Source organism: Notolabrus celidotus, chromosome 17 (assembly GCF_009762535.1).
Source record: "Notolabrus celidotus isolate fNotCel1 chromosome 17, fNotCel1.pri, whole genome shotgun sequence".
Lineage (NCBI taxonomy): Eukaryota > Metazoa > Chordata > Actinopteri > Labriformes > Labridae > Notolabrus > Notolabrus celidotus.
In genome coordinates this window covers 12,385,415-12,400,963 of record NC_048288.1, presented here as the reverse complement: position 1 = coordinate 12,400,963, position 15,549 = coordinate 12,385,415, and the positions used below count along the sequence as shown (strand labels likewise).

Sequence of the window (15,549 nt, the reverse complement as noted above, 5' to 3'; positions counted from 1 at the left end):
TCTCTCAAGTTTCATGCAAAACGTTCTTACCACTGCACAATGCAGTTGTATGGAAGACGATAAGGCACACTGAAACAAATATTTTATAGGTACGGACAGAATTCTCTGAATTCTGAGATTAAAAGTCAGAATTATGAGAAAAAAATCTGAATTTAATCTGAAAATTATGAGAAAGAAGTCAAAATTTATGACATGTATCTCAGAATTTTGACTTTAAAGTGAGAATAAAAATAAATAAAATACTGGCCAACCTAAAAAAAAAATGTTTTTCAGTGTACCTGATCCTCTTCCATCCAGTTGTTCTAGACACATGAAGGTTCTTCTAGTTATAACACAATTAACAGCTACCAATATGGCCGACAGCCCCAGTGTTTGACAGAGGCTACAGTGTCTTGATTCTTAACCATGTTGAAGAAGATGACTCTAAATAAACACACTCCTCAAACAGTGTTTTCTTAGTTAAGTTTCATCTGAAGGCAGCTTGACAGCATGGGTTGATACACCACTTTCTGATGATTATTTCAGTTGGAGCTGTCTCTCTGTGTATATCAGTCTGACCTCCTGTTGAGTTGTTCCATCTGCTGCATAGATCCTGAGCGGGGGATGCCGTGGTTACACTTGCCACTGTTGCTCGGTCTCTGCCAGGTTGTGGTTCGGTTGACGTGGTCCACGTAGAAAACTCTGCCATGGCTGTCCACACGAGCTTCCCAGTCTGTCAACAGAGAGGTGGTGAATTCAACAAAATGTGTCTCAGTCAACTTATCGCCCAAACTCAGTAGCTTCAACAAGAACATGCATCACTGGATAGCTTACACATCCTTACTCTCGTAATCACTGGCTCAAAGTTTCAGCATCCAGACCACATGTTTCTTATCTCCGTGCTTTGAACACCATCCACTCACAAGGATTGAGTTGCTACTTTAAAGAGAAGTAGAGCGGTCGGGCTTTTTCCCTCTGCTTTGATGCTCTACATCATGAAACCAAAACTGAGTGGATAATAAATCCCTTCATGCATGGTCTGATGCCTGCCTTGAAGATCACTCAGACTTTCAGATCTCTCCTCACAAGCTGATTGGTGGTTGGATTGGAGAATATGAGCTTATCTCTCCACCACTTTCACTTTAAAGTGAAAGTTTGAGAAGCCTGAAACACTGCTACCAGTTCAAGGAAGTGAGTCAAAACCATGTGAATCCATCTAGGATTGAGCTACAAATCACTTCTCGCCTCATTATTCAGCTCCAACCACAAACACTGACACCATATCACTTTATCAAGGTGTTGTGCCAAACCTGTGAGCCAAGACTTGCATACTTACACCACCAGGAGATGCAATTAAACATGAACACTCCAGCTGATGACTACTTAAGTCCAATATCCACTCTGGTGCTGTTAAATTAAATTAGATAAGGCAAGCTGGAAAAAAAACAAACATAGTGCAGACCTGAGGCAAACTACACAGCTGGAGGAAGCTCTCCGTGGACCAATCATTACAAGCTGTACTTATATACACACACACACATACCAGCTTTGATCAAAATAAGAAAGAAAACAACAACAAACAATTCAAATGTTTTATTTAAGATAGTTTTTTTTATTATTTCCTGCATGTTTCAATACTCCGACTTCATCAGTACAATCACTGTGGTGCGGAAGGTGTTAAAAATAATGTTTTACTTCTGTAAAAAGCAGCAGAATAGCTACATAATATTTCGAGGTATATCAATTTCTTACTCTTAAACATTTCGTCATTATTTATTTAACTCTTTGAGATGCTGGAACAACACCACTTAGGGCCTGGTCAGCTGAGTATTCCAAATATTAGGAATGGCTACCATAAGGTCATACAAGTCCTCACCATTGTATCAAACTAGCTATCAAAGAGCAAAATTTGTGTTTTTCAGCATTGAACACAAGAAATGTATCAGGACAAATTCCTTCCTTTCTATATTTGTAAAGTGGGGATGTCCAAGTTTCATCAACTTAACTATCAAATATCACCCCCCCTCACTGGTTGGCAGCAGAATTGCTAATCTGAATTACTGTTCTTTTCTTACTATTGGTCCAAAATCCCAATGCAGGGGTAACCAGCACAGGCTGGTGGTGCTAGCTCTGCTAACCGTAGCCACATGCCCATCTTTTACCAGCTGTGATCCTGTTGTTAGCTGTGTTAGTCAACAGTGCTCCATTCTGACTGCTTTGACAGTTGTCTTCCATTTAGACAAAACAGTTAGTCAGAATTTAAGGCTATGTTCCCACTGCAGACAAAAGGGGCCCAAATCCGATTTTTTGGGGTCAAGTGACCAGGTCAGATTTTTAGAGGCTGTGTGAACACTCAAATCTGGCCCATATCTGATTTTTTCAAATCAGATTTAGACCACTTCAATATGTGGTCCTGAATCAGATACAGATGAGATATTTTTCAATGCGATATCAGTGTGAACGGCCAAGGCGGATTTGATGCGCATTTGATACTTTTACGTCACTTTATAGCGACACACGTCACAATTCTGTGTGGCGGTAGCCTTGCAAAAATTGAGGATAGCAACGATGGAGCTAGTTAATGGAGGGACAGTGAGGTCTTGGACCTTATAAATATATGGGGTGACACTTCCATACAAGCAAAGCTTGCACTGCACAAAAACTTTGTAACAAAGACGAAAATGCTGACTTCCTCCATGTTTATGTTTGTGAAACAGCTGCATGTGACGTCATTGTTACTGTTCTTTTGCGCATGCGGGGCAGTTCGGAGCTGCAAACAGTTCACACTTGAATCGGATACAGGTTACATTATAGATGGTAATGTGAACAGGCAAACAAAAAATCGGATAAGAGCAAAAAATCGGAATTGAGCATTAAGCCTTGCAGCGTGAACGTAGCCTTAATCTCAGTTTAGAGACTCTATCCCTATTCTAATCCAAGAGATGTCGCCGATGTTATTTGACATTGATTTTGACTTGTTTCTTTTAACTGTAGTTCTGCTGTCTTTTGAAATTCAGGGTAAAGTTATGGTAGGAGTTACTATGAGATAGTTATCAATGATGTGAAGTCCTACCAGTAAAAAGCCTTTCAGTAAAGACCAAGTTGACTCATTGAAAGACATGTTTACAACTGAAACGTTAGAATATTAACACTCTGTAGAGTACTTCAACTACCAGCAGCTCTAATAAAGCTTAGCTTAAGTTCAAGCAGGAATTCTGTCTCATATTCGTTCATTCAGTCATCATTCATTCATATCATTGTCTTTCTCTCTTCCTTTCCACCACCTCCTGTTTCTCCTGTTTCTCTCACCTTCACCAACCAGATTTTGCCACAGCTTCTACCAACCAATCCTCTTACTGCTGCTAAACTTTGAATCTGTTCTCTTCTTTGGTATTTGGTGTCACCTCCACTGATCATCAATGCCCTGGTTTAGTCGTCCACATGTTCAACCGTCAACCCGTCCTGCATCCTCCCTGAATCATCACCACTAGTGTCTTCACACCATTCATCCATCACACACTTTATGCAGTATGTGATAGTTTTAATTCCTGCTTCTCTTTGTTGCTGCCTGTTTGAAGGAAATTTAAATGTATGCTAGAGGGCAGAACGGAAACAGTTTGGTACTTTGTGTATTCTTCATGTCAGAACTCGGATTAAGGATTTAATTTGGCTCTTAAATGGACACAGTGTGAATGTGTGAGACAACTGCAGTAGCAGCTTTTCTCAGCTCTGACGAACTGCTAAAAGAGGAGGAGGAGGAAGATGAAGGCTGCCCCCTCAGGAAAGAAAAACCCTCTGTTGGTTGTCACGACTCCTCTTCCTACACAAACACACACACACACACAAACAAACACACACACATATACAGGACAGTCTCTCATCATCGGTACCCACCATATTTAGGGAGGAAGTATTTCCACTCTGGCTTTGGAGCTTCATTTCTGATTACTTGTGTTTGGCTTTTGGTGATCGTGTGATCAAATAATGAAGCTAACTTTTTCACACTTTGTTCTCCTCCACAAACAAAACACTTTAGTGTCACTATGTCAACTCTATGTCGACCAAAATGCACTTTGATTGACTCAACATGCTTAAAGTGAAGGTGGAATAAACTACACACTCTCTGTAGCTAGTGTTTACTGTTGAAGATTAGTCCACTGAACAAAACAAGTGGCATTTCTGATTTGTGTAATAAAAAAATAAAAAATATATTTTGTATTTGTAAACTGAGTTTACATTTTTTAGCTTAAGCTTCTTTTATGAATTGATTTCATTGACTATTTTATGCAATATAAGCCTACAGCAACAACCTCTGAATCTGTGGACAACCACAGGTATGATGTTGAGGTCCTCACTTTGGTTTTTAAAAACTGTTGTGTACCAATTTAAGAACATCTTCCAGTATTCTAACAGGAAGTGATTTTACTGCATCCATGAGCTATGGGCTGACAGTGTTGGCTCCTCTGCAACCCCCCTGAAAATGTACTTTCTCCTCCCCTCTGTCTGAACCTCAAAGTCTGACAAACCTGGAAAGAAAAGTGCTGAGTCATCATTTGCCAACAATGGAAATTTCATTGACAGATTCTGACTAAAGGAACTTTCAGGAACTTTACCCTGGAACTAGGGACTTCACCCATGAACTACGCGTGCATTTTGACCGGAGGAACCAGGGTCTAAATTTGGTTCAGGGGTTAGATAATCTCCCCCCTGAAAAGCCCCTGCTTGATGGGTAGTACATTTTAAAGATCCTGGGACTTTCTGTTGAACATAATGGTGTTTGTGGAGTTTACACAGTTTTTGAAACACAGACGGAGTTCCTGGGAATGCATACTAGTTTAGTTTTTTATTAAGATTTCAAAATATTATTATTATTATTTTTTTTCTCCATACGTCACTGGCCTGATTTGCATAATCTACCCGGGACTTCAGCCCGCGGTCAAAACGCAGACAACAATGGGGGCACAGGAACCTTTTAGTTCTGGGGAAAGTACATTAAGAGGTAGTTCCAGTGACTCATCTTCCTTACACACATTTGTGCAAATTTTGAGGTTATAAATTGCGGCCTATGACATCAACAAGCAGAAAAGAGACTTTAAATGCCCCATGCTCTGGACCTCCAGTTGGATGATGATGATGAAGCAGAATACAGGTCTTCCAGCATCCGAGTCTCCTGCTTTGAATCGTCGAAGACCAGAGACCATTCCAACGTCCAACACTCAATGCAGACCCTACCTTGAGCCAAGCAACAAAGAGCAGTGCGATGTGATACATCTAAACCTAAAGAGGACTGAAGGGGGGAAAGATGAGATGGTTGATGGCAAACACAGGGGAAATGTTAGGGAGGGAGAAACATTCATGGCAGCATGCAAGCAAAAAGCCACAGCAAACCAAGGCGAAGGGATGTGACTCCAGAGTAAGACTGGGAGGTGTTGGATCTTACTTGGAGGTAAGGCTGGGTCAGTGGCAGCAGGAAAATGGTTTAGGTCATGGCTGGGTCGCAGGACTGGTAGATGACCAACAGGAGGGGAGAAGTCTGAGCCTACAGGACATCAGAGAGACAGTGTGTTTATGTTACCATAAGGCTGGGGATCAATTGTATCATCATGGGATGCTGAAACTCCCTGTTTTCACGTCATACTTAACCATCTAAAAGGAAATTATTTTTGTCCTGTAGGCAAAGCTGATAGCCAATGCATGATGTAGACCATTGGCGTTGGATGGAGACCACATTTCTTCAGTTGAATCATGGGAAAACATCAAATAAAAACACATAAGGTCTGATAAATCAGTTCTCTCCAAATATTGTCCAACAAATCAAATCAAGAGTTGCAAGCTTCTGGACGACCCTAAAACCACCAGGACTAATAGGAACCAATTTAGCACAAAGCATATGTCAGGATGGTTGAACTTGTGAAGTGGTCTAAAGTTTGGCTAAATGCTGTATCTTCAACTGTCTTCAGGATGAAATACTCTACCAACTGTTGTTAGGAAGTCAGCATCCTCATGCACTCAAAGCAGCCGTAGTATTTCACCCAAACTTTGCAGTGTCTGTGTTGAAATCAGCATGATGGGGGTTGGTGAGCTAAATAATCAAGGTGACATAGGGTTGTACTGGGATGTGTTTTATGTTTTATGCTGCAGTGTCTGGAGGGGTGGTGTGTGACATCAGTGACAACCAGCGGTGCTCTTCAACTTATTGTTTAGCATTAAAGTTTGATTTCTTAGCCGCTTGGGCCAAAAAGGCAGAAAACACATTGACATGTTACCACAGTTTTTTAAAGCATCTGTATCTGTATATTATCATCATGTGATGTGCAGAGTTGTCTCACGTCCGAGTGGAAATATTTACAAGATCAGACTAATCAATAATCTTCTGATACTTCCCACTGGAATTCATCGCTTACAGCATTTCATTTGCAGAATAAGGGAAAACATGCTAATGCTAAGTGAATACACAAACATGAGAAGTGAATGTGGTAAGATTGGATGGACTGAGTGATTTCCTGGTGAAAATGTTAACAATTCAATGCTATGACATTAGTTAGGATGTACTCCCCCCCTGAGTCGACACATTTGTTGAAAAGAGTTACGGCACATTTTACTTCTACTTGTTGACACCAGAACAGTAAGGTGAGGAAAACTGTTAGTTTCCGTTTACATCAAAACAATGTGGCTAAATGTTTCTTTGGGTTAGCATGCTAATTTGGCAGGCTATAGACATTTTTATAATGGATCCTGTCCAGCAATATAAGCAATGGAAGTGGAGCAGGTGAGAGAAACTTTAGGTTACCGGTCGCTAAGTAAGGGATTTCCCATTGAACGGTTTTGAAGCCAAAATATCCCGTTCCAGAACGCAGACATTTTTTTAATTGTCTGCAGCCAGAGTCTGCACAGTAGGGAATTTGTGTGTTTCCACAGTAACAAGCTCAGCCCTACAGCATACTGTCCCGAGGTCCTCCGGAGTTTCTCTCTACGGCAGCTGTCAATCAAAGTAAACCCGGATGTAAACCCCCGTTTTTTAAACTCTAATAACTAACGAAAAAGAAACTTTTCAGAAAAAAGAGGCCTTGAACACAAAACAGTCAAATAATAACTACATATCACCACAGCATACGGATGTGAGAAACATTCATACAAAGTGTATTTATCTTTTAAAGTTTGACCGCAGCCCCAATCAAATGAATGGGGGAGACAACGTTTTTGACCTATTCTGCAGCCAGCCACCAGGGGGAGCAGTTTTTGTGGAAGCCTCACTTCGAGCCGAGCAAGATGACGGTCATTTTTTTTACAGTCTATGATCCCGACAGGGTGAGACAAGACCCCGACGCTAAGCGGAGGGGTCTTGTCCACCCCCAGAATTCTTATCTCCTGCTATCGTCACCACCACTCATGGTTTAAGTTTCTTTCTAGCGACCGGTAATCGAAAGTTTCACTAACCTGCTCCACTGCTGTTGCTAATATTGCTGGACAGGATCCAACATGAAAATGAAACCACTCCTATCAGACAGATATTAAATGACTGTTTGTTGATTTGCAGTGACCCCTTCACTAAGGGGAAAAGTGGACCCAAACTGTGCCAGCAAAATGCTTGGTGACAGTAATCCAATCACTGCTGGGGTCAAGCACTTTGGTTTTTCCTTTAAATTGCAATCAATCGTATTGTATAATGTTGATTTCCTTTATTGGTTTCTCATGTCCTCTTGTGTTTTTATAGTTCAGGATTATAGAGTTGTGTTCAGGGAGCATGGGAGTTACTCCTGGTGTGTGTTGAAGCTTTTAATTATAAGCCAATGAGGATTTAGTTTGGCTTATAAATACAAATACATCTTAAAGTAGGTGAATACCACAGAGAAATCTTTGTTACTATCATCAGTTCACTATTGTTATTGTTATTGTTCAAACAGGCTTTTTAATACTAGTCTATTTAAGCTTACAGACTACATCTTTGAGCTAAAAATAACTCCTGTTCTCCAGCAGAGTGACTGTCCAACCAAGGGCTCCAGCAAATAAAACCAAAAATAACACTTACACAATGACTCTCTGCAGAGATCTTTAAATAGATACAACTCTGCACTTCACAGCATTACTCACCCACCTCCTTGTTTCTGCTGCATTTTTGGTCTTCCACCATGTTAACGTCACGGTAGGGGAGACCCTTATCTGGTCTCCCTAACATCCCTGTTCAGAATGTGTTAAATCTGTGATGGAAAGGGACTCTTCAACTTAGAGAGGAATTCAATTTAATTCAAAGAGCTCACAGGGAATATTTGGGATGATAGGGATGCATCTGTTTTTAAAAATTAAGAACAGAGTCAGACTTCATGTCACACTATAGGTATGGAGGGCAAATTGATGTAATGCAGGGAGGTTATGGGGAGAATAGCTCAGGTGATTCTAGTTGCTCATGACTGACAGGAGCCCTGGAAGACATTATAACAACATCTTTTTTTTCTATATTTAACAGTAAGAGAAACTTCCTTCACAGTGTGCTACTAAAAATAACTCTCTTTGTTCTTTATTGTTCTAGTGGAAAGTAATTCAAACAGCCTCTGCATTGCTAAACGTCCCCCCTCTAACCACATGAAATGGTTCGGTTCTGCCCTGAAACCTGGGTAAGCTGACAATGAGAGGAGTGCAAATGCATAGTTTGGCATCATGTTAAGATTCCAGAACAGACAGGAAATAAAATAAAGACACAGGACTGGTCGACAGAGGTCATCCAGTTTCTCTTCAAGTAGGTCGGTCAAGTCTGGCTATTTTCGAAACCGCCTGCTATATTAGCAGTACGTACTGATTTGGCCAAAATTCAGTATGTAGTAAGTAGTATGTGAACAAGGCAAAATTTGCAGAATGCCAAAATTCCCGGATGTCTACTGACTCGGGAACATTTCTCAGTATGCATGGGACCAGTCTCCCTCACGTACTGATCCCACAATGCACAGCACTCGTTCCGCTTTTTCTTTTTTCTTCTTTTTTGACGGGGTAACTCAGTTTTTAGGTGCTGTGAAAATTATTTAATTCCACATAAACTACTTCTTAACTTTTTTAATTCTTAGTGATGCTAAAGAAGCAATTTATCTATCAGCTTGGCCGTTGTTCACTTCCGCTTTCCGAAACCGGAAATCCAGCAACGCCTGGCTCAGCATACTGCAACACAGATCCAACAGAACAGTCATACTACCTTCAAATGCAGTATGTAGTATTCAGTAGGTACGGCATACTACATTTCTAGGTAGCATGTAGCAGGCGGTTTCGAAAACAGCCACTGTGAGTGTTAGAAGTGACCCTGATGAGAAAAGTCCAGGGGTGCAAAACTTTGAACATCACTCTTTTTGCTGTTTCTATCATTGCATGACTTTGTGATACATTGGTGTCCTGTTTCAACCTTTCAAAATAAAAGTACATAAATCAAAATAGGAAATAAAGCAACCTAAGTGTGGGACAGTAAAAAACGCTAAATAAAAGCACAACAAAGGACAGCTACATAATGAGTCAATCTCTTTTCTAAAGCTTTAACATAAGTTAATTATATAATACATTTTTCAAACAAAATTCCCTGTTTCGGTAAATTCAGCAGATATTTAATCAATGCAGCATGCATAGATTATACATAGCAGCCTATAATTATTAATTTTACAGATACATTTAAAACATGTGCTGATTTCATTCTTCTGTTGCATCATTTTATTGATGATAAAGCTAATTCATTCAATCAAAGAGGTCAATATTATATATATATATTAGCTGTATTTACTATTAGTTTAAAAATGGCGTTTTAAGGTTTTCCTACAAAAACTTGTGATGAAAATGATGTTTGAACTGTAAAAATGGCCTTGAGCACATTTCTTTTCAGTTCTTCAAAATTTTCAAATATTAAAACAGTGAATTCCTTTAAATTCAGCATACTGCACTGATGTATATAAATAATAAAACATTTTAAGGGTTGGCGTTGTTGAAGGTGTTTAAGTGGTGGTGAACAAATTGATATATTTTGCACAGAGCCCAAAATTCCCCTGGCAGCGCTTCTGAATGTAGGTTTAAAATATCAACTATGTAATAATGGCACAAAGAAAAAACTGTTTTGAAGTGCACATTTTTCCAAATATCATTAAGGAAAACAGTTTTATCTTTAATATTAGAGATGAAAAAAAAACTGGACTGAATATGATTGTTTACCTAAGGGGGAAAGAAGCTTACAAAGTGTACAAATATAGTGAGAAAATGCAAAACCTTTTACTTCAAAAGCAGAAAAACTCTTTAGGTGTTGTATGTTCTGGTGGGGTTTGAAAGAACAGGAGGAGGGAAAGAAAATAAAATGATTTAAAGAACAAACCTGGCAGGGAGTCTGGCTGTGTGCTGATTGCATTTCAGAGGAGGGAATTTCATTTTGTTCCTGAAAACTTGGCCTATGTGTGTGTGTGTGTGTGTGTGTGAGTGTGTGTGTGTGTATGACCCACTTTCCAACAGTCTATAAGAGTCGTCATACAAAATACAAATACAGTAGAAAACATCAAAAGGTATCCAGTGAAACAAGGTCAGTCTAATTTGACTGCAGGCGCTGTGAAGCAGCAGTCTTTGTTTCTTTTTGTACTGAGGAATCAAACCGTCTGTCCTGGCGTTAAAGGGTTAACTCGGAGTGTTTCCACAATCATATGATCATATGTAAGTCAGCATTACCTTACCTCGCCTGAAGCCCTTTTCACACATGAAATATGTAACGCTTCAGGCTTAAATGTTAATGTCCTCGGGGGTTTGGAACAGGTCTCCATTAATTAATGATCTGGAGGTGCAGAAGGAAAGCTCCTCGCCCGAGAGTATTTCTTGATACATTTTCTCATCATTATTTATTTAATTTAGCACAGAATCATGGTGCCAGTTTGACACAGTTTGACGGCACACAGGCGAGGTTAAAAGAGACGAGAATAGAAGTGCCACTAATAGAACAAGCTATATTTAAAGCTCCGCTTTTTACACGGCCTGTTCTGCTGTGACACCGGCGTCCCCTGTCACAGAGGCAACATGGTCAGGGCTTATTTGTTGTATCAGAGCTGAACCGGTGTCGGTGTAATTGGATGGTGTGCAGCAAGGTCCCTGTGTGTGTGTGTGTGTGTGTGTGTGTGATGCTGACGCTGTTGTTTACAGGTCATGCCTCTTTTGTTGGACGATATGAGAGAGTGGTTTGGTTCAGTATGAAGAACACAAAGTTGAGGTCACAGGAGAGTTTTTTTTACAACCCCAATGTGTGATCTCTGGATTGGATTTAATGTAAAAGATTTCACACAACATGATGGATAAGAAAGATCTGACCTCAAATGCACCATCTGAATACATCTAGTGAGCAGGCCTAACAGAGACTAGTATGATGGAAATGATGGTGATTCTTATTTGCACAAATGCTCATTGGGTTGGAGTTCATTGTGTGCAACAAGAATGTCAAAATAATCATTCAAAAATGTCTAAAGTCAGGGAGCATGTACCCTCAGTGCAGCAGAGAAAGGCTTAACAGTCCAAAGTGATCACCATGCTGTGTGAGTTTCACATCCTCAGTCCCTCACTTTCAAATCTTGATCTTATAACACGGCTTCTTTTCCTCTACGCCTCATCTTCTCTTTCTTCCTCCTTCTCCACTTAACTCTTACAATGCTATATACACAGTAAAAATGAAAACCTAAAATTGTTGGCCTGAAAATGATTTTTTGGTTAAGTAAACAAAAAATGTTTCCATTTTGTTGCAAACTACATCAAAGTAGTTATCTCAACTACCTGTATTAAGTGTGTTGTGTAAAGTTGGTCTCACTTCATAAGTTGGGTTGGCAAAACTTGAAATTGTGGGTTTGAGGCTCGGCTAACTTATTTGAATCTGCTTCAGGCAAAGAACGGGGTCTCCAACTCAAATCTACAGGGGTCTCCCACATGTGGTGACATCTCTCCTGTCCTATGTGGATTTGATCGCCCTAAAGGGGAGTATTTGGTTTGAGTATTGTATTGAAACTCTAGCTTTACAGTTGGTCAATTGATGGTGAGTTGATGACCGGTTAATATAACTAATTTGTTTAGTTAGTTTAATAAGGCATGGTCATTACCAATAGTTAGCCGCCTTGAACATTAGCTAGCTACCTTGCAAGTGGGAAAATGGCGCAGTAACGTGCAGTAACAAAGGGACATTTTCTGAACAATAAATAATACGTTGGCACAACTTTCACTTCTTAGTATGCAGATCTCAAAACTTTAAATTAAACTACATATGAATGATAAGTTATTTCAACAAAAACTAATCAGTCGACTCAAATGCAAGATTTCTAGTTAGCCTCAAAACTCAAAAATGTAGTGCAGACAGTTGCCTTGAAATTCTGAGTTTTCACTGCTCTTTCGTTTTAACAGTGTAGTTACATGCTATATGAATGTTTAGTAGTAATATGCATGACAACTTGATCATATGTCTTACATGAAGGAAGATTTTTAATGGCATGTTTAGAGTTTAAAAGTGTGAGTGTAACATTAGGAGCTGATTGAGAAATTCATGATCTGATTGGTCGATGAATCATTTCAATAACTGATGAGTAGTTGACTATTGAAATAGACGTTAGTTTACGCTCTAAGCAGGACTTTACATTCACTGTGTTCCTTTTTTATATTGAATATTGTTTTGTTATTTTGAATACTGTCTTCTCTTTTATTAAGTGTGTTATATTGTTGTTGCATTTGTGAGGTGACCTTGAGTGTCTTGAAAAGAGCCATGAATATAATGTATTATTATTATTATTATTATTATTATTATTATTATTATTATTATTATTATTATCATTATTATTATTACTATTGTTGTTGTTGTTATTTTATTGTATTCATTATTAATTATTATTATTATTGTTTTTGTTGTTATTTTATTCATAAAAAAAAAATATTATTATTATTATTATTATCATTGTTGTTGTTGTTATTACTTCTATCATTTGATCTTATTTATTATTATTTTTAAATTATTATTATTATTTGGAACGCGTATTGTTATAATTATAATTTAATTTATTTTAGGGAGACCTGTTTAAAGGCCCTGTGAGGAGTTTTGAATTGGCTGAGAAACAGACTGAAAATGATACTGATGCCTCTTTATGACCTTCAATAGTAAACAAGACCATCAGCAGCAACACTGACACCTTCTCTGTTGTCATTTTTAATGGCTGAAACCGCCCTGAGGGGGTAGGTGTCAGACCAGATGATGGACATCTCGCTTCAGACACAGCCTTAATTTGACTGTTTTCATGGAAAATAATCACATCCCCTGATAAAGTTGACTGTTAAAAGGCAACAGGATTAGGTTTTTGTTGAAAACACTACTTTTGCATGTACAGAGCAAGAGATAAGAGGTATCACTTTGTCCACAAGGGAGTGCCAGAATCGATACAAAACAAAAGTTCCTCACAGCAGCTTTAAGGAAACATTTCTTTAACCTGATTGCTTTTATTTGAATTCAAATTTGCATTTTTTTTGCTTTTTTGCAAACATTTAATTCGATCCCTATACTATCTTTACAATGTCAGTTGTTTACTGAACCAAATGAAATATCTATTTCCAGGTTATTCTTCTCCTTTTCTATGATTGTTAATGAAGCAGACAGAGTTTAAAGTCAATGTTTGGATATCATTTTTGCATATTTTGCAAAAAGACACAAGGCTGCGTTCACCAAGGATGTTCAAATGTGTTCAAATACTGCTAATTTTAAATGTTGTAAAGCAGTATTAAAATGTGCCTTATATATATACATGTCAATATATGTGAGAACATGACCAAATATGGCACTGTAGATGTCAACCTTTGAGCTGCACTCTTCTCTGAACTTCACTAAAAAGGACACAAACAGACTACAGCAGAGCGTCAGAACAGCAGAAAGGAGCATGGAGCAAACACTGGACTTTTAGTGTCCAGAGTCAGAAAACAGGCTTAAAAAATCACTGCAGATCCACTACAACTTCATCACCACCTGCTGCATCTTTCCCCCTCTGGTGGGTGCTACAGAGCATCCTATCCATGCAACAATAGTTTCTTTCCTCAGCCTGTCACTCTAATCAACAATGTCAGACTCATTCCACGTGCTGTTAAAATATGAATGATGACATCTTTTCTTCAAAATGTTGAAATAGTACAGCAGATCATCAACATAGAGCTCATGTTTTCACTCACCTGAGTTGTTCCTATCGCTCGGCCCTGCCACAGCTGGCTCCCCCTGCTCTCCTCTCCTGGCCTCCTTCCATCTCCCCGTCCTCCTCTCTCCTCCCGCCCCTCCTGAGTCTTGACCCTCTTGCCCCTGGTTGAGATCGTGCACCGACTCGAAGGCGCTCTCCTCGTCCTCATCCTCGTCCTGTGAGGAGAACACGGTGCTGCCGGAGAGTCTGTTGCTGTCCACCGAGGAGAGGCGGGTGTGGCTGCAATAGCGGCTTCTCCCCTCGTTGCCTGAGTTGCTGTAGCAGGACGTGCTGTAACAGGAAGTGCTGTAGCAGGAGGTGCTGTAGCAGGAGGTGTCGCAGAACTCGCAGTCGTTCTCGCCCAGAGCTCTGTGAGTGCCGCCCCCGATTCTTCTTCCTCCGCCGTTACTGGAATCTCCCTCCTCGCTCTCCAGACAGGACGGGGAGATCCTTCTGATCGCCGTGTGTCCTAACACTCCCTCACCTTCCAGGAGCTGGTTCAGCTCAGAGAGGCGTTCGATGGAGAGGCTGCGGGGCAGGGAGCGACGGCAGCAGGGGCCCGGACACTCTGGGACCTGAACAAACATATTTAACAATTACTTACATACTTATTAATTTAGTTTCAAATGACTATCCTGGTTCTGAGGGCCTGATTTAAAAAAGCAATGCACTCATTTTCTGCCTGCTTCACCTGTGCCAAAGAGCCAATAAGGCATTGTCTGATTCACATAGCACTTGCAAAGGGTTAAGTGTAGGGCTGGGCGATACATCCATAACGATAATTATTGTGATATAATTTTTCTCAATACAAATATAACAAATATTCTATAAGAAATATATATATTTAAACCTGTGATTACAACCCCGACCCCTGGAAAGGGAGGGTGCTAATGTGCCTTAACACTAGCTGCCACCCAACATTTGACAGAAGAAGAAGAAAACATTGAACAGACAATCATGTTGCATGAAGAGATGTTTAGAGTAACCCTTAGTAATCTTAAATGGGAGTTAATTGTTGTTCATTTAAATCAAATTATGCAAACTGTTTCAACTGGAGAAAACTAAAACTCTACGAACTCAAACTTCACAAAAATCTTATCTTACACAAAAGACCTGCTGCATGTTAACACCGTCAAAAATGATGGATTCAAGAAGCTTATCAGAGAACTAAATCCAGATACAAGCTAACAAACCGTCTAGTTTCTTTGACTTTCACTCAGGACCAAAAATCTCCCTTTAAATGTAAATGAAGTAATGATTTGATACTCACAGAGAGTTATTTATGAGGGATGTCAGGCTCAAACTTTTCAGTAATCAAGACAACAATACCACCTCTAGATTTCCTGGGAATAATATAACTGACAGTTTTTTATATGACTTTGACATT

At 39.5% G+C, this 15,549-nt stretch overlaps 1 protein-coding gene across 1 annotated transcript in view; it reads right to left on the bottom strand.

Annotated features, from left to right (window-relative positions):
• The window catches only part of LOC117829109 (E3 ubiquitin-protein ligase HECW1), an 82,980-nt gene that overhangs the window by 21,893 nt on the left and 45,538 nt on the right, over positions 1-15,549 (bottom strand). The window contains exons 10-12 of the mRNA XM_034706660.1: positions 14,161-14,737; positions 5,420-5,518; positions 559-712 (exon numbers count right to left, since the gene is read on the bottom strand). Coding sequence (XP_034562551.1) covers positions 559-712; positions 5,420-5,518; positions 14,161-14,737 — 830 coding nt within the window. The remainder of the gene's footprint in view (positions 1-558; positions 713-5,419; positions 5,519-14,160; positions 14,738-15,549) is intronic.